This window comes from Neopelma chrysocephalum, unplaced genomic scaffold (assembly GCF_003984885.1).
Source record: "Neopelma chrysocephalum unplaced genomic scaffold, ASM398488v2 Primary Assembly neopelma1_68, whole genome shotgun sequence".
NCBI classification, from domain to species: domain Eukaryota; kingdom Metazoa; phylum Chordata; class Aves; order Passeriformes; family Pipridae; genus Neopelma; species Neopelma chrysocephalum.
The window spans coordinates 1715394-1735185 of record NW_020897727.1 but is presented as its reverse complement, the minus strand read 5'-3'; the positions used below and the strand labels follow the sequence as shown (position 1 = coordinate 1735185).

General features: G+C 40.6%; 1 protein-coding gene across 1 annotated transcript; it reads left to right on the top strand.

Moving 5' to 3' along the window:
* Positions 1-44: 44 nt before the first annotated feature.
* Positions 45-19539, top strand: RBL2 (RB transcriptional corepressor like 2). The gene is made up of 22 exons (XM_027685018.1): positions 45-222; positions 1492-1622; positions 2821-3021; positions 3724-3788; positions 6311-6439; positions 7311-7471; positions 7577-7641; positions 8355-8541; positions 9262-9428; positions 10078-10187; positions 11085-11191; positions 11549-11686; positions 11895-12059; positions 12609-12720; positions 13189-13461; positions 13942-14213; positions 14784-14960; positions 15129-15200; positions 15570-15684; positions 16610-16812; positions 17236-17400; positions 17813-19539. The coding sequence occupies exons 1-22, from the start codon at positions 154-156 to the stop codon at positions 17981-17983; spliced, it is 3255 nt and encodes a 1084-aa protein (XP_027540819.1). The 5' UTR covers positions 45-153; the 3' UTR covers positions 17984-19539.
* Positions 19540-19792: the final 253 nt, after the last annotated feature.

Here is a 19792-nt window from a genome sequence, read left to right as displayed (position 1 = left end):
CGCTGCCCCCCAGCGGCGGGGCGCGGCATGGCGGGCGAGGACGCGGCCGGGCCCGAGCCGGGTCCCGCGGGGGGCGCGGCCCCCGCCCCGTCCCCGCCGGGCGAGGACGGCGACACCCGGCAGCGCTACGAGGAGCTCTGCAGGAGCCTCAACATGGACGAGCGCGCCCGCGCAGAGGCCTGGCTCAGCTACCAGAGCATGAGGCGCAACTACACCCTGGAGGTGCCGGAGGGGCGGCGGGCAGGGGGTCGCGGCCGGCCCGGGGGGGTCCCGGCGAGAGGTTGAGGCGGGAGGGAAGGGACGGCCCCGAGGGCGCGGCGGCCTCTCCTTTACATCGCCCGGGAAAAAACATCGCAGTTCCGAGCCATAGCGGGGGAAAGGTGTTAAAAATAGACGTGCCCCCGTCGCTGCGGCCCTTCTGCCGTCGGCACAGCGGCCTCGGCCAGCGCGGGGCCCGCGGAGGTGCCCAGCGCAGGTGCGATAACATTTATTAGTTATTTATTAGGGGCTGGCTTGGCCGAGGCACAGCCCGGGCCGGGGGCCAAAGGGTGAAGGGTTGTGTCACGTCGCTCTCGCAAACAGGAACACGCGGGGACGCGCCCGGAGCTCGGGAGGCGCCTTTATCGGGGGCGTTGAGCAGCGAAGGTGGCGCTGGTGATAAACCGCGTCTGTCCGAGCTCCCAGCGCTGCCCTGCCGGGACCAGGAGCGCTCACGGCCCCAAACCCGGGCAGGTGCTCGGCCCTGCGGAGGGAGGAGGATCCTGCTCTGCCCTGACAGCGCCTCTGTCACACACACACACACACACACACACTGCTCGTGGCCGTGGCTGCCGGGCCGGGATGCTCGGGGGAGATACTGTCCCTTCCCCCGGAGGTGTGCGCTCACCCGGCCCCGCGATACCACATAGCCCGAAAACCACAGCAGCGAATTCAAGTTTGGTTTTACCCATCCTTTTCCCCTTGAAACGTTTTTACTTGATCGAAGAAGGGAAATAAAATTTCAGGTGTTCGTTAGAATTCATTTCTGTCTTTAGGTACCAGACTGAATAATTGTTCTGTTGTGCAGTACAGAGCAAAATGGAAACTTATGTTTTTCTTTTCCCACTGTGTGTTCAGGGCAGAGGAATGTTCTGGCAGCAAGGAAATGTAGCCCTTTTTTTTTTACATTAAAAATCAGAGAAGTATAAAATGCTACAGGAGAAGAAAAACACTAAAAATACATTGCTGTGCTTTGGGTCAAGTGTGAAATTTATGATGGTAACTAGTAATTTTAGTTTGGATGCAGTTTGGTGTTAAGTATCTGTTTAGCACCTGTTTTCTTGTAGTTAAAAACACAAAGCACAACAGAACTTTGAAACAGCAAATCAGCTTTGTCACTGGTTGAACTTCATCTGTTTAGGACACGGTTCTTTCCCCTGGAGTTGGGTTGGCTGAAAAGTATGTTTTCCTTTTCAGTGAAGTCTTCTAAATGCCTGATGTTTTGATTCACAGGGAAACGACATGCATTGGCTGGCCTGTGCCTTGTATGTGGCTTGCAGGAAAGCAATTCCAACTGTGAGCAGAGGGACAGCTGAGGGAAATTATGTGTCTTTAACCAGAATCCTGCGCTGTTCAGAGCAAAGGTAACTTTTCTTTTTGGTGATTTTTAGACACTTACAAAATCTTAAAGACTGCTTATCAGCTTGTGAAATTTAGAACTAGGGAGCAAAAGCTAAATGTATTTCTTGTTTCCTGCTTTTAAAGATAGAATTTATATCACTGGCATGTTTGTATCATAGCTCATTGCCACAGGGATAGGGCAGTTCCATTTGCTTAGTACTATGCTCTAAAAACACTGATTTTCAAAATAATAAGTTGACTTCCTTCTCTCAAAGAAGAAGGAAGCCAGGCACTGAAGAACAGTCAATTTTTGGAGTGTGCAAAGTGTGAACTTCTCACATGAGAAACGATTTTTAATTGACTGTGAAAATATTCACACAATTTATCTAATTTTTTATGTAAGAAAACTTCATTTTTCACATGTTCTTGCTTTATGAAACTAAAGTGATGTCAGAATCTGATAAACAAACCTGTGTCAAATGTGTATGTCCATAAAGCAATGAAGAGAAGCTTCCTGAAACAATTGACTTTATTTATTAGCAGTCTGTTTTCTAAAAATTCAGTAGATAAGCCCAAAAAGAAGGAAAAAAAGGTAATGTTATTATGCACTTTTTCTCCCATTTCCTCTACTGTTGGAGCATTGCTGTTGGTTCAAACACTGCAAAAGTGTTCCTCTATAAATTTTTGTTTTTCAAATCAGTAATTCAGGGAATTGAATGTGGATAATTTTTTTCTGTGATCTGGGCTATCAAATACTAGTAACGCTGAAAGTGTAGATAAAGAAGCAAGAAATGAATGAAAGTCAAATTTACCAAGTGCAATTTACTGAAACTTAGAGGGTTTTCATACTTTGTAGAATATTTTTAGCATTGTAGGACTCAGTGGTTGTTTTATTTTAAGTTAATAAATAATTCAGGAAAATGAGGGAAATCTGATTTTAGCTGAATCTGACTGTTGGAGCTGATTTTGTCTTTGTGAGGAAACGCCAGAGCTGAGAGTACCTTGTTAACACAGTTATCAACTGAGGATCTAAAAATATTTTGTGAACTATCTGAGCTCATCCATGTTCATGGGTGAAGGACTGGCTCTGAGTTGCTTGTCATGTTTGCAGTACCATCATTTTATCGGTAGTTTGGGAAGTTAAAATTGCACTTTTGCTGAAAATGTGTAGTTTATTTCTGCAAAACAGCTTTTCACATCTAACCCATTGGGTATTTCCAGCTTGATCGAGTTTTTTAATAAGATGAAGAAGTGGGAAGACATGGCAAATCTACCGTCCCAGTTCAGAGAACGAACCGAGAGATTGGAGAGAAACTTCACAGTTTCTGCAGTCATTTTTAAGAAGTATGAGCCCATTTTTCAGGACATTTTCAGGTATCCTCAAGAAGATCAACCTCGCCAACAGAGAGGAAGAAAACAGAGGTACATTTCTGTTATTCCCAGTCTGATTTTAGAGCATTACTATAAGGAAAATATAATGAAGTTGCTTGGTTGTTTTAGTTGTATTTTGGCTGTATTTTCACAGGAGTTGTTTATGCTATTAGAGTTGATCTGTCTGTCCTTGCTTGCAGTAATTTTTTAATCTCTTTTTCAGTTTCAGATCTGACAGGGTGAAGGAAATCCCAAAGCTGCTAAGTTTTTATGATTTGGGGAGTGGAGGAAAGGGGAGACAGTCAAATCAGCGTGTAGTCAAGGGAAATGCTAATATTTCTAAGACGGGAAAGGCTGGAAAAATGTGATCCTTGTATGATCTGCAAAGCTTTAATAGCTCATAGCACAACTCAGCCTGTTTCACTGTCCAGTAACTCCAGTGGTTTTCTTCATAGGTGCAGATCTGGTGGATATTTTATTTTATAGTGGAAACTTTGTTTCTTTGTTACTGTTCATAATAAGAATGCTGTGAAAATGAACCATTACATGCAGGGTTCCACTTGTGTCTGCACTTAAACTAGTGTGCAGCTTTCATTATTACTGCAGTCAGGGTTTTGTGGGAAAGGTATAAAATTTTGGCCACGCTGTAGTAAAGCTTAATTTTCCCTTGGAATTATTGACTGGTTTATGATGTTTTATCAGTTTTGATTCATTGAACTTATTGGGTATCTTTGCTATATTTTCCTCCAAAAGGCGCCAACCATGTACTGTGACTGAAGTTTTCCAGTTTTGTTGGGTGCTGTTTGTTCATGCAAAAGGTAAGAGATCTGAAAGGGATTAAATACAGCAAACATGATGTTGTTAGTCCTTACTTTATATCAGTCCTTAAAACACTGAAAAGGTGGAGGCATTTCTGAATTAGGAAATGCTTTTGGAGAAGGGGCCTTCTCACAACAGCCTAAAGGAATGTATTCTGTCCAAGGTTCCCCAGCTACGTGTTTTACCACACTTCCAAGGTGAGAGTTAGTACTGTACTTTATTTCCAGTCAGGTGGGACTTCACTTCTTTAGCACAGTTAGGCAGCTAAGAGAGTAAGTAGGTCAGTCTGAAAAATCACAGGTTTTTCTTTTCCCTTCTTCTGCGTGAAGATTGGATAGTTGACAAGGTACAAAGGGACTTTATGGGTCTTCTTATTGCTAAATTATTGTTTAATATGTGTGATTAACTACATCATCGACTGACTACATCTTAATTAGCGAGCAGTTTCAGACAGACTAATGAACTTTGTGGAGAATACCATGCTGGTAACCCACCCAATTCAATTTCACAAAAAAAAAGAAAAATTTACAGTAAATATAAGCTGTAAAATTAGTAAATGGTTATTAAAGTGTGGCAGCACAAAAATGGAAACTAAGTGTTGACCATTTAAGGCATTAAGTATTCATGGTTTTGTCCTCTGTGTTTTGAGGGGTGGCAGTAAATCCCTATCACAGCAACCAGACATCAGTGGCAGGTTCAGGCTTGTCCAATCCTGCAGACCATTGGGTTCAGCTTCACAAATGCAGAAAGTACAGGTTTGTCTGTACCTGCAGCACACACTGCACAGTAGAGGAGCCACTTGGTTTAGTGGTACTGCAGTTCTTGCCTGCTATTTGTAAGAATTTGTCTTTATTTCTTTCTTTAAAATTGATGAAAAAAAACCTCTGCTGCACCGAGATAACTGTTTATTATTATTGTTTGGTACAAGGTTGTGAAAGGGAGCAGTGAGCCATTGTTTGAAATGTCATTGACAAATCATTGCTATGGAACTGCTGGTCCTGTGAAATTAGATTTATTTTTGACTGTGCTGACAGGAATGATTGCCATGGTTGTGAAACTGAACCTATGTTATGAGAGTTACTTTGAGAATTTTACTGATTTAAAGTTTTGCTAATAGTATTTAGAATTTTCATTGCTTTGTTGTGAACCATTTAATGACTTGGAAATAACTGATAAATGAATACAGTTAATTAGTATTTTATGTAGGGTTTAAAAAATAGTTTAAATCTGCATTGAAATTATTTTCCTTCTGACAAACGTGGAATCAGAAAATCTAATACAAATTTGAACAAACTGGTATTTTACTGGTAGAAAAATAACAGCAGAGTTTAGAAAAATTTTCTAATTATATATCCATTTGGATGTATTCTAAGTGAGTTTATTACTATATGGTAGATATTTTTCAAGAATCTAAACCTGTGCTTCAGAGTGGGCTCAGTTAACTGGTTTGGTGTTTACCTGAAAAAAAAGGAGGGAAAAGGAGTGGAAGAGTTATTAGTATTAAAAGAGTAATAGAAACATACTGTGCATACAAATTAATGAAATTGTGATTTATGGTATTAATTAACAGTATAGTTTATTTTACAGAACTATTTTTAGCAATGGCCACTCCTCTAAAGCAACGTCATAAACATAAATGAGTTCAGTAAAGAGTAATAAATCTGAATGTAATCTAGAGAAAAGTGATTTAAGAGCAAAGAGGTTTCAAGGACTCTTTTCGACGGGAAGGTGATAAATAAAAAATATTTCGTAAATCAGAGATAGCACATTTTAACTCTTCTCTAAAGCACAAGAGAAATAGTTACATTTATTACTGTTTATAATGAGCTTGTCCCCAGCAAAACTTGTGTAAGAAAAGAGATTGTTAAAGAAAGTTATCTGACTTTAAAGTTAAATACAGATTCATTCTGGAGAGTTGGGGGTGGTAAGGGGAGGTGTTTGCTGTTTCCAGGGCATCTGAAAACCTGGGTCTAGCCTTGCAAAAGTTAAAAGTTCCTTGCAAGTCTTTACAGCAATGCAAAACTGGGGAAAAGGAGAGTCTCAGTCAGAACCTGTTCTTCCCCCTTAGTGGCCTTTAGAGCAAGATTTGCTTCAGGCAGGTGCAGCAGGAATCTGTTGAAGGATGTGACACCGCCAGGCAGGGGCTGCTGCTGCCAGAGTTATGGAAACACATTTTTCTTCCTTATAGCACTTTGCATTCTGCAGTTTGTGCTGCTTCAAGTTATTTATGCACTGGTTAATGAGATTACTGTGAATGAGGGAGCCTGCAGTAGCGTGTTTATCAACATTTTGGTAAGGTTTGATTTCAAAACAGAACAGTGTATTTGAGTTCCTTCGCAATTGCTATATTTTATTAAGTGTGAGTCTGTTTTACTGCCTGTGTTGCTATGCAGATATTTGTAGTCATCAGATCTGTTCCCAAGGCTGCACTATTGATTGTAATACACATATCAGCAGTTTCTTGGTTAAAAATATTTAAATCCATGCTAATTTTATGTCTTTTGTTTTTCTAATTTTGAAGGAAATTTTCCTATGATCAGTGATGACTTGGTCAATTCCTACCACCTCCTGTTATGTGCTTTGGATCTCGTGTATGGAAATGCTCTCCAGTGTCCTAACCGTAAAGAGCTTCTGAATCCTAATTTTAAGGGTATGTTAAAAAAAAATTTTATCTATCTGAAGCCTGCAAGAACTTCTAAGGCTACTGAAATGAGTGTGAATCTGTGTGGCAGAGAATAAATTGAACTATGTTGATTTGAAGCATATGGGAATTAATATTTTCTGTATCTGGCTACACAGTTCCATTTCTATTAATGCAGTAGGTAATAACAGACCCCTGGATTTTGTCAAAAATGCAGTAAGTCAAGGATTTGATTTACTATAGAAATACCATTGAAGGAAGTTCCAGAGTAAAAATTCAAGTCAATGAGGGTTTAATGTCAGTGAAAGAGTGCATAATGACACAGCCATCATTGGACACGGTCAGATTGTCACAGCAGTTGGGAAGGATCCAGTGCTCAAGTATTAGATTTACTTCTCTCTCATTTCTGGATTGCTGCTGTTCTCTTTCTGAAGAGAAGGGAAATGTAGGTTGACTTGATAACCACAAATGCAAATAAATGGTGAGATGTTTGCATTGAATTTCTGATGTAATTCCTTCCAGACTTGCACTTCATTTGCAGTTCTGTACAGTATTGGCCTTTTCTTTGCAGTGCTTCGGATGTGAACTGGGACCATTATCTCAGATATTATAGTTCATAAGTGTTTGATTGTTTTTCTGTTAGAATTGATATATTTAATTTTCGTCACTCAGTCACTGATTTTTTTAAATCTCTAACTCAAAATTTGCTTTTGATAACATTATCCAGTTGAGTGGGTGTTACATAATTAATAATTCTTTCAAGGGAACTAATTAGTTTACTGTTTGAATTTCACACTACCTAGACTTCACAACGTGGAATTTAATAAGAAAACAGGATATGGATTTGCAAAATCAAATAATACAGAATTCTTAATTGTAGGCCTACCTGAAGACTTTCATAGTAAGGATTATAAAGTATCATCTGACCCTCCCTGCATCATTGAAAAACTGTGTTCGTTACATTATGGATTAGTTTTAGAAGCAAAAGGTATCAAGGAACATTTTTGGAAGCCATACATTCGGAAACTTTTTGACAAAAAGGTAGGTCAGTAAATTTGTAATGTAGAAAAATGTCTCCTTACTCATTATTTTTTAAACCTTTTCAAAAAATGGAATGCCCAACCTTTGTTCTTAACTGTCTTACAGCTTTTAAAAGGAAAAGATGAAAATCTGACTGGATTTCTAGATCCTGGAAACTTTGGAGATAGTGTGTAAGTCACTGTATTTGTGGTTTGCTTTGCATTAGCATCTCTGTGATACAATTGCAGTTGTTATCTGTATCTTAGGACTGATCCCAGCCAGCTGCCTTGTGTTTGCTGATGATCCTGCACTGCCTTTCAGTCCCTTTGAGGTGCTGTGGCCTGAGGCCTGTTTGAAAGAGGAATGATGCTTCAGGATGGTGTTACCTGATGTCTGCTTTGATTCTTATGCTTCTATGTTTCCTTGTTTGGTTGGATTTTTTCTTTTTTGTGTCTAACTCAAAGAATTATTATGAAAAAGGTGTGGGAGCACATGGGATGAGTAGGAAGTATGAGGGGAAAAAATTGGGTTTGGTGGTGGTTTTTTTCTTTATAAACCTAGAGATGCTTATGGGTAGGACTTACTTTTGTTTAAATGGTATAACAATGGAATAGTGTAGTTCATGATGTGATGCTGTGTAAATTTTGAGTTCTCAGTATTTTATTATGTTCTTCCTGCAGCTATATAAATGGAAAGGCATCAGATATGGAGGGAAAATAATGTCCTTGCCATGGTCATGTTTAAGATACTGTAAATTTTAAAGGTGCTCCAATGCCTAAGTCAGGGTCAGAAGAAGTTTGAAGTACACTGCCCACAGGCCAGAACTGTGTTCATTCTGTGAGCAGCTGAAGAAAATAATCTAAATAAAGGGGGTTTTGCCTCCATCTTTCCCTTTGTGCTGCAGCAAAGCCATCAACAAGGCCTATGAGGAGTATGTGTTGTCAGTGGGAAACCTTGACGAGCGAATATTTCTTGGTGAGGATGCAGATGAAGAAATTGGAACCCTCACAAGGTGCTTAAACACAACTTCAGGAATGGAAACAGCTGAAAGAGTACAAGTGAAGCATAATTTGCAGCAGCATTTTGACAAGGTGAGTATGGCATGGTCCATGTTGCTGTTTTTATAAGGAGAATAAGTTGAGTAAGTCTATATCTGATGAAGAAAAGCAGCTTCTAAAAATTACCACCTTTACTGTTCAAGGTGACCTGGGAGTGTACACAACATAGCTGAGTTTAATTTTGTGATTGATTAGATACATTGCTTTAACTTTAGGGTTTTTTGGACATAATTTTTTCATGCATCTGGGTTTTCTTTGATTAAATCCAGTACAGAGAATATTTAGGTAATTACCTAAAGAGAGAGATCTTCAGGTAGATTTTTAGGTGAAGGTACAGAACAGGCAGGTCTCTGTGGTTGTTTGGTAGATACTGAACTGTTGGGGCTCTCTGGATGTGTCTGTCCAACTTCCCCTTCCTTCACATCTCTGTCCCATATGCAGAGTATTTTGTTTAACATAGGCAAAGCTCTGTGCATTCTTTTTCTTTCCTTTTAACAGATGGGCTTCAGGTGTTGATAGTACATCTGTTTACAGTTCTAGTTAAATTACTAGGGAATGGTTTTCACATCCGAGTGAGACAGACAAGTCTTCCCTTGGTGGCTCTTACCTGAGGCCTGATCGAGTTTGGGCCCTTTGATTCTGAGCCATTTTTTTCCATAACACAGAGTAAGAATTCTGCAGATTGACATTTCTAGGTTATCAAAGTTTTTTAATAATGTACATATGTATATGTGCTTATTTTTTTATTTTTAGTCCAAATCACTTAGGATTACAACCCCACTCACTGGCCGCAAGTATGTTAAAGAGAGCAACCCATATGTGACACCTGTTTCCATGGCAACATACAGTTTGAGCCGCCTTCACACGATGCTGGCAGGACTGAAAAATGCCCCCAGTGAAAATCTGGAGCAAATACTCAAGTAAGTTTGATATTTAACCAACCAAATAATTCTATTTTTTAAATAGTTTTAATAACAAACATTAATGCTTAAACAGTGTAATTTGAAATGTGAGCCACACTTGAAAGGTTCTGGAGTAAAGTGGAATCCAGAGAAACATTTCTAAAGACATATTATTCAGACACATCTGTCCTTAGAGATTGATGGCTATAAGAACATACACCATTTGAAACCTAACAGTTCTGAGCTTCTCGAAATCCAAATTGCCACTGTAAAATTTTCAAGACTTTTCTTCCTACTTAACAAATTGCACCATCTGGCAAATCACTCCAATACCATAGGAGATGGAAAACAAACCTTGCTCTACATGTAGATAAACTGTTGCTTCAGGAACAATATATTTTAAAACAATTTTTATGTCATGTGGAAAATGCTGTTTGAATATCTATCCCTGATCATGGAAAGATGAGCATATTTACTACAACATCTACAATAGTAAGAATATGCTGTGGATGTTTTACAGTATCTATACAGTTGGACACATATGGGTGTGTTTGTATTCCTTTGCAATGTATTTATATTTTCATGCTTTCATCCTATTATAAAAATAGGAGGGTTTTCTGGTCTTAGTAACAACAGTATATTGAAAATGTTTACTTTTTATGTTTAGGTCATGTTCCAGAGATCCTTCTCAATCTATTGCAAACAGAATAAAAGAAATGCATGAAGTGTACTGCCAGAGCACACAGTCTGAAGGAGAATTCAGTAATTTTTCCAAAGGTGGGAAACATTTTTCTTATCTAGATAAGAGTTAAAATGCCTGTAAACATATTAATCTCTTATAATTAACAATTTTACCAGCAGGTTATGCTTTAGCACAAGTGTCTTTTCTGCTTCTCTTGCCTTTTCCTGTATTCTTTGGATGTAGCAAATTTCAATGCTGCATAAAATTTTTTAATCAGCCTTAGCTTAAATCACTGCAATTTGATCATACTCTCAGAACTACAGAAGTGAAATGAAAAGCACTGTGAAGTTTTCCACTTTTCCCCTCAAATATAAGAATAGTAGTGATTGCATGGATTTATGGGATAGTAAAGGAAGGTCTGAATAATTGTAGTCTTTAAAAACCCAACAGCAGTTTTGGTTACATACAAGAATGGATTAGTACAGATATTAAAATCCTGGCAGTATAAATACAAAAATTTTTTTGCAAAATTGTCTTGATATCTGAAGTGCTTGAAGATGGATTGAAACTAAGGAAGATGCTCTTGACCTTATTTCTTAACAAGACCTTACTCTGTTCTTGTCAGTTTAGTTGCTTCAGTGTTTTCTGTTGCACAGTGCAAGTTGGATCCATTCAGGTATAATTTTCAATGTATTTTCCGAACTTAAAACATGTATATTATAGCAATGTTAAGGATTGTCATCAAAATCTGGGTTCAGTAGAAAGATATTCTGCTCTGCTTTCACAAGCCTGTGCAGTGTAGGAAGAGGATTCCTAAGTTAACTTTAAATTACCTGATTAGTCCTGAAGGTATTGTAGCCACAGCAGCATAGACATCCACACTAGCTACTAAACTGTTGTCTCTCTGTATCTGAAGATGAAGAATGTAATGCAAGAATGTAATACTTTTTTATTGCATTTCACAGTATTGCTTCTCTTTAAACTTCCTGCAGATGTTGCCAGTAAACATTTCCGTCGTGCTGAGATGTTGTACTACAAGGTCTTGGAGTCGGTCATTGAGGAGGAGAGGAGGACTCGACTGGGAGACACTGACTTATCTGTAAGGAAAACTAATCAAATGGTACCTCATTTTTAAAGTTGGACCTACAAAAAAGGACCACAGTTGTAGAGCAGAATAGTCAACCATTTAAAAGGAGGGTAGATCTCTGAGAAGTAGCCTGTAAGTACCTCTGAATGGAAGAAAAAGGGTACAAGAAATTATTTGTGTTTGCAAACACTAAGATATATAAAATTTTTAATGAGTAAAGATGGCTCATTTTGGATTCTCTTCTCTCTCTTACAAAATAACATCACTTTTTACAAGCTTGGTAATCTTGATGTTGAGGCAGAATAAGAAGTGTTTTATTGTTCTGTAGTTACACTGTAAATTAAGCTTTAAAATTTGCAACTCTTGCAGGCAATACTGGAGCAAGACGTGTTTCACAGGTCTCTGCTGGCCTGTTGCCTTGAGATCATCACCTTTACATATAACCCACCTGGAAACTTCCCATTCATCACTGAAATATTTGACATTCCAGTTTATCATTTTTATAAGGTAACGTGTTTGAGAGCTAGAAATGCTTATCAAGTCGTGAGTGCTCATTGACCTCTATGACAGCGTAGGATTGAGTCATAGTAATTCAGCCTAAATATTTCTAATAGCCTCTTCTTTCTTGAAAATCAGGAATTGGAATTAGATCTTTGTTTAATAAGAAATTTATGAAAGAAGTACATTATGTTGATCATAATTATCCACCTTACAGGTAATAGAGGTTTTCATTAGAGCAGAGGATGGCCTTTGTCGGGAAGTAGTAAAACACCTGAATCATATTGAAGAACAGATCCTTGAAAGTATGGCATGGAAACGGGAATCCATATTGTGGGACAGAATCAGAGACAATGAAAACAAAGTTCCTAGTTGTGAAGAGGTGAGCACATCTTTATGAGTTTTAGATAGCTTTTGTAATCAGACAGGATGGCAAAGAGAGGAGGCCTTGCGTGTCCCAATATCAGTTTCATTCTACCAGCCCATCAGTGCAGAGAAAGAAGTAAATGCAGTGTGGTGTGTTCATGGTTGTCTCTGTAGAGACATCTGAAATGGAGACAGACAACAGAGATGATTCTCATCCAGTATTTTGTTGGTGTAGCAGAACAGCAAACAAAATGGACAAGCAGGGAAGGTTCAGACCAGTCACTTACACTTGAAAAGATTACTAGGCAAGAAACGTGGTAAAAAGTACACCCAGAAGAAGTCCCAGGAAGACTGTTACAGTGCTGGATCTTGCAGAACAGTACAATCACTAGGCAGTTTTAGTTGGGCTTAGGGCAAGTTTTTCACTGTTCTTGATTTTCTCCATAGAGTTTTGGTGCTCAAAATTTGTAGTGCAGTAGCTGTTAAAAGCTGTTAAAAATTTGTTAGGTATTTGTATTTGTTTGTACGTGATACAAACACTGTAATCAAAGTATGAATATTTCAGGTAATGCCACCTCAGTACTTTGAGAAATCTGCTGGGAATAGTGTTGTGGGTTCCCCGTTGACACCAAGACGAATAAACGAGGTTCGTGCTGAAAGTGGAGGACTAGGAAAAGGTGAGATTTTTTTAAAAGCATAACATGCTGTACTTACTGAGACTTAAGTTACATAAGTAAGCTTCTTAAATGTCAAATGTTTTCAGAAAGTGATGTATGTGAACAGTGTATGTGTATGTATACATACATATGTGTTAAATAATACACACACCCCTTATGTTCTAATTGGTTTGCTTTATTGTTATATCAGGATGGAAGCTTCACTATATATTTAGTTATGTGACATCTCAAACTTTTTTCACTAGAATAAATAAAACATAATATCTTAACCTAGAAAAATATTAAAACCAGCATTATCGAAGAGTAAGTAATTTCTAAAAGCAATCTCTATTTTTAAAAAATGTTTCCTGAAGAGCTTTGCATGACATATTTTAGTTTGCATTTTGCATTAGATTTCTGTCCTGTATCTGTATAAGGGATTATAAACCAAGAATTAAATATATGTTTGTGTGTGTTTTTAATCCACAGGCCTTTCCTCACCTCCAGCCACCCTGTATGACAGATACAGTTCTCCTACAGCCAATCCTACAAGACGCCGCCTGTTTGCTGATAATGAGAACCCCTCTGACAGTGGGACCCCAGTGAGAGTTTCCCAACAGCCCGTGGTGAACACGGTGCCAGTGCAGAACATGAATCCCGAAGCCATGTCGGTGACTCCGGTGCCTGGGCAGACCCTGGTCACTGTGGCAACTGCCACCGTGACAGCCAACAACGGGCAAACTGTGACCATCCCAGTACAAGGTCAGGGAAAAGCTGATGTAGAATTACTCAGGCTTGTTCCCATCAGAGTATTAGTACACAGCCAAGGGGAGTTGGGGGAACGTTGGCCAGGGGAGAAAAAAGTATGTTTAAGGATGTTTAGGAAACATTGTTTTGAATAAATGATCAGTATTTAAAGACAGAACATGTACAGCACAAGGGTGTTCTGCCTGCCGGTATCTATTTTATAAAACAGTTATTTCAGTAACTCCTGGCACAGAATGAAATTTGCATTAGTATGAAAACCTTAGTTCAACTTCATTATCTTCTTGTCTCAGGATTAAAAGTCCAAAGCATTTTGATTAAACAATTTCATATATAATATACTAAATGTATAGTTATAAGCAGCTAATAAAAGAATTACTGAAGAATTTCTAAAAACTCAAACAAAACAAAAACACACACACACACACCCTCCACACAACTTGCTCTTATTTCAGACTCTTTTTTCTTAAATTACAGGTATTGCCAATGAAAATGGAGGAATAACTTTCTTCCCAGTCCAAGTAAATGTAGGTGCCCAGCCCCAAGCTGTCTCTGGCCCCATTCAGCCTCTGAGTGCCCAGGCTCTCGCTGGTACCCTCAACACCCAGATGACTGGGGCAGCACTGCAGTTGCCAGGCCAGTTGACTGTTCAGCAGATCTCCCCTGGAGAGCAGAGACAGACCCAGCAGTTCACTGCCACGTCCATCAGGCCTCGGAAGACGGGCTCACTGTCACTCTTCTTCAGAAAGGTACTCATTTGTCCCTTGTTTAGTTTGTATTTTGGTAAATCTTCAGTGATTTTAACAACATATACTTACTAGTTGTAATAATAAGAGTGTATTAAATTTAAAAGTTAATCTATACCTTTAATTATTCATACATGTACCTGAAGGGTAGTTTTCTCATGGAGGACACTTCTCACCACAACTGTCACATCAGGAGTTGTGAAGTAGATTCTGTGTTTGGCCAGCAGGTTTTTAAAGGTGTCCCTTTTCTTGAAGGCTCTTCCAAGGGAAGATATTCACCTTTGAGACTTCCTGGTTTATTCAATACAGTGGTTTCCCTAAGCAATGCAGGAATCTTTCTGTGCTCAGGACAACTTAGAATTTAAGCTTCAAATAAATGGTTTTCTTAGCTCTAGCACCAGGACTGAGAACATCTGTGTCTTGTAAGAAAAAAAGTTAAATTTAAGTTCACTTATTCTTCTTTTGGCTTAGCATTTGCCCAAGTTCTGCAGGGTGTGCAAGTCTGAGCTACTCTTTGTCCGGGTAAGAAAAGCAGTGTTGCTGTGGCTCTGAGCACAGTCTCCATTCCAACAGGTGTATCATTTAGCCAGTGTTCGTCTGAGGGATCTCTGTGTCAAACTCGATGTGTCTGATGAGCTACGGCAAAAGATCTGGACATGCTTTGAGTATTCCTTGGTGCACTGCCCTGAAATCATGATGGACAGACACTTGGATCAGCTGCTGATGTGTGCCATCTATGTCATGACTAAGGTAAAGTGTGAACAAAGAAAAAGCAAACAAACAAAAAATTCTTTAATACTTAATATTCCAAATTTTACAACTTCTCAAAGAAACCAAGTCAACCAATGCACGCACAACCACCCCCAAAGAAAAACCTTGCAGAAAAACTATGAACCTTTTGTGTCCATCCCCTCTTAGGTCACTAATGAAGACAGATCATTTCAGAACATCATGCGCTGCTATCGGACACAACCACAAGCCAAGAGCCATGTGAGTACAGTTATTATTAAACAATGTGGTCTCCAGCTTATTAAATGCCTTAGTTCTATTTTGGGAACAAATTACTTTGCAAAGTAGCATTTAGTATTAAATGGATGCAGTCTGTGAGCCATTCTCCTGCAAAGATACCAATCATGTCCAAAATCCTGCACTACTGAAAGCTTTTTATGCTAAGCGATATCTAAAATAGAAAATATATTTACTTAAAACCTAAGGAGGCAGTGCCCATTGGATAATATTCTTCTTAGGAGGCTGTATTTTCCCCTGCTAGAAGCACAGCGAAGTTTCATGCAGACAGTTGTTTGCTGACCAAGTAAGTGCATCACCCTTCCCTGGGGACACTCCCCTTTGTCCCTGCAGGTCTATCGGAGTGTCCTGATCAAAGGCAGGCGCCGCCGCCGCTCCGGCAGCAGCGACAGCAGCAGCCAGCAGAACTCACCCACAGACAGGAGCAAGGAGAGGAACAAGGAAAGAAGTGAGTGATTCCACCCCAAACAGGTCCTCCTTTGGTAAACTTGGACACAATTAAGAATATATCAGTAACATTTAAGAGTTGTTGTAACTCAAGGTTTATATTCACGCCGCCTTTGACCGTTTGGAATCTATCCCCACATGCACTGTGCTTGGGAGTTTGCCATGCTGGCCTGAGCTGATTTCAGCTCCCACACCCCCAAGAATAAGTCTTTGGAGAATGAGAGGAAATCAGGGCTAGTCCAGGTTCAGTTACTCTTATCAGAACCCCAGAGCTGCAGCAATTTCTTTTGTAGCAGCTGGCTGTCTGCAGAGATAGGAACACCAGTCACAGCAGTGATTTCAGCATAGCTGACAGCTCTGAAGATTCTTTCCTTGATATGTGAACTGACACATATTCCTTGAATTAAGTTTTATAAAGGAAAGCGAAGAAGCAGTGCTATATATTCCTACCACCAGTTTTCAAGATATTTAATAGATGATGGTATAAGCTGTAGATATTAATGTTTTCTGTCACAGAGAGGTGGCAGGGAGGGGAGAAAAAGATTATATGGATTTTGCAACTTCCCACATTAAACTAGCAGGAAGTATTACCAAGCCAAGTATTTCTACTACCAGCTGCAAAAGACTATTGTTCCTTACTTGAAATGGTGCCAGGTGGCAACATGAAAGAGCTAGTGTTGTAAGTATAGCACAAATGCCTGAAAAATGGAGTTTCAGGTCTCCTTATATTGTGATGAAACTCAGCTCATACAGGAAAGTTAGAAATCAGGTGTGTGTCTGTGCACACGCAGCACTGTGGTCTGTACCAAGAGAGGCAGCTCAGGGATCAAAAGGAGCATCACTGACAGTGACACCAGACGCGGTGTTTCCAAGGGCTGTGGGATGGCAGGGGTGTCGGGCCCTGAGCAGTTGTGCTCCCCCTGCAGGCAGCCGGGACTCCAGCCCGGTGATGCGCTCCAGCAGCACCCTGCCCGTGCCGCACCCCGGCAGCGCCCCCCCCACGCCCACCCGCCTCACCGGCGCCAACAGCGACACCGAGGAGGAGGAGCGGGGGGACCTCATCCAGTTCTACAACAACGTCTACATCGAGCAGATCAAAGACTTTGCCCTGAAGTACACTTCAAATGCAGTAAGTTAAATTCTGTGCTTTTCAGTAGTAAACATCCTTTTCTACTGACAGTGCAGTGAAGTCCCCTTAGCTGAGCTCACTGTAAGCAAATTCAGGGGATTCTGTTTTTATGACAACTTCACCTCAAGGACATACTCTGCTGCTAAAACAGTAAGTACTTTCAATGCCTAATTGCTGTTTCCTCCTGTATGAAATACACAGCTCTAAGCAGTGTCATGTCACCCGCAGACAGATTGGAGAAGTCAATTAAAAAATACTAATCCAGCCCAATACCATACAAAATTCATATTTGTTGTACATCTGTATGGTATCAGATGGGTGAAAAAAGCCTAGTGTGTTTAAGTGACCAACTCAGAAAAGCCTTGCTGCAGTGACACTGAGCTCAGGTGCAGCTGTTGAGTGGTTTCCTTCCCTCCCGGGCAGACCGACTCTCCTCCGCTCTCGCCGTACCCGTTCATGCGGCTCGGCTCCCCTCGCCGGGTGCAGCTGTCCCAGAACCACCCTGTGTACATCTCACCACACAGGAACGAGTCTGCTCTCTCTTCCCAAGAGAGGATATTCTACTACTTCAGCAGCAGCCCCTCGAAGGTGAGACTAAAGGGTTAAAGTTTGGTTTTATATTTAATTCTATCTTTTCTTTCCAGTAGCAAAATTAGAGTAGATTGTGCAACATGATGTTTCATTTACCTTGTCCAACATGTACTTTGTCACCTGACGCTCATTTAGCTGCCAGTTCAGCTACTGAAGTTCTAAAGCTGGATGGGCCTTTGAGCTCTACAGGAAGTGACACAACAAGCTGGCTTGAGTTTGAGTAAGACTCTACCTACTCTGGTAATGGAAAGACCAGTACAGGGATAAAGGTCAGCTGGGTACAGTACAGATCTCCACAAATAAACCCTATGTAGTCCTGTTGTAACACACCTGACAACAGTTCACATTATGTTGTTGTAGTCACAAAATGGTAAGAGTTAATTCTAGTTTTTCCCCCTCCTCCCTCCAGAGACTAAAGGAAATTAACAGCATGGTTCGAACTGGAGAAACACCCACCAAGAAGAGAGGCATTCTCTTAGAGGATGGCACTGAAGCTCCGGCCAAGCGCATCTGTCAGGAGAATCACACGGCCCTGCTGAGGCGGCTCCAAGATGTAGCCAATGACAGAGGGTCTCACTGAGCCCACACAGGTTTTCCCTTCCTGCTGCTCCCAGGGCTGGGCTGCTCAGCCCACACATGGACCCACTGAGCCCTTGCAAGTGTCTTCAGCCAGACTGTGCTCAGCCCCCTCCCTGCCCCAGCCACTGCCCACTGCTGTCCGACTGTGCTGGGTCCTCAGACCCTGACCCCACCCCCAGTCAAGCTCCTCATAAGGCAAGTGACCCATCTCCAGCCTTCCAAAAGCAGCTGAAGAGCTTTTTCTTGCTTGGAGAACACACCCCTAACACAGCTGTGTACCTTGCACCAGGTCTTTCCTTCCCTTTGCTCTAACCAGTCCCCTCACACTGTGTTTATCACCACTGTCAGCCGTGGACAGGCACCTGGAGGTGCATCAGACACAGGAGCCACCACACCAAGGTACCCAGAGCAGTGTCTTGGTTCCTGCAAGAACTAATAACAACATCCTAGCAAAGTCCAGTTCTGCTGGGAAAGGGATGATGGGAATAATTGTTTTGAGGCCTAAAGGAAGTTGTCTGGATGGATCCTGTCCCTATTCAGGATGTTCATGTGTCCCTGAAAACTACCCTGTCTGTGGCCCCTTGCTGTACAAATGGGTGCATTGGTTTGAGCTGTGCAATGTTGGAGAGTGAACTGATGTTCCCAAGGTGGCACTTCTGATGGGGCTGTGAAACATGATCTTTAAGGCAGGTGAGTTTTGCTGTATATTTGCAATGGCACTTTCTAAATGTGAATATTTTTTGCTAAGGCTGACTTCAGCTGCCTTTCTATATTGAAGCAAGTTGACTTTTGTATTTATTTCAATCTGACATGCCATTGCTCCTCTTGTCAGCAAATGGCATGAAGAATTCATTGTAACTCACTGGATGTGCAGCAGTGAATGCAGGAAGCCAAGGAAGTGTGCTTTTTTTGAGGACTTTAATATGTTCATTGCTTTTCATGAGTCAGGCACTGCCCCCCTCTCTTAGCAGCAGGATCATGCTGTCCATCTCTTAAAACGTATACTTAATTTGTTTTTAAAGGACAGGGTTGGGGGTTTGGTTTTGTGTTGTTTTTTTTAAATGGACTAAACCAGGCTGCCTAGGAGAATCTCTCCCCCTCGAGGATGAGCAAGGGGTGCACATATTAGACTTACTATTTGTTTTCATGTAAAATAGTTCCGAAATACCAGGCTGCTTAGGAGAGCAAACATCTCTCACTGTACAACGTGCCAGTCCACTGCTGGGGAGGGGGTGTTCTCCATATAAAATGTGGCACAGGCACGTTCCAGAAGGTTTTCTAAGGAAGCAAAAGCTAAAACCTCCATTTTCAGTCATTCCTGCCCTTCTGAGTAATAGGAAAATTTGAGACTTAATTCCACTGTAAATTCAATTAAAGTAAAATAAAAGGATCTTTTGTTCTTACCTGCATAATAAAAGGTTGAAGTCCAGAAGTCATGTAGATGTTTCTGTAAAAATATTTATGGAAGTGTCAGACAGTTCTTGTTATTCTGTACCATTTACTTCACTTTGTATGAAAATATTGCAATTGTATTTTTCAATAAAGAATTTATAAACTGTTTTATGGTCTTGTGTGAAAAAAAGCATTGTATGTGCAAGGCTACCAATAGTCTGCAGCTCTCAAACACCTGGTTTGATGATTAGTGCAAAAGAAAACAACAAACACATAGCCAAGGTCTGCAAGGCCCGGGACAGTGCAAGGACTGAAGTCCCACAGTGCAATTAAGGGTTTAAAAATTAATAAATAATCACATGTTTTGCCCACACCATGAGGGAAAGGATTTACTCTTGCTCCAGTTTAGTCACCATGT

Bases quoted from the DNA above. Each gene is read 5' to 3' on its own strand.
- RBL2 (XM_027685018.1), top strand. From the start codon at position 154: ATGGACGAGCGCGCCCGCGCAGAGGCCTGGCTCAGCTACCAGAGCATG. The intron at 7,642-8,354 runs GTAAGTCACTGT...TTTGTGCTGCAG, and splicing joins GGAAACTTTGGAGATAGTGT to CAAAGCCATCAACAAGGCCT. The intron at 13,462-13,941 runs GTCAGGGAAAAG...CTTAAATTACAG, and splicing joins TGTGACCATCCCAGTACAAG to GTATTGCCAATGAAAATGGA.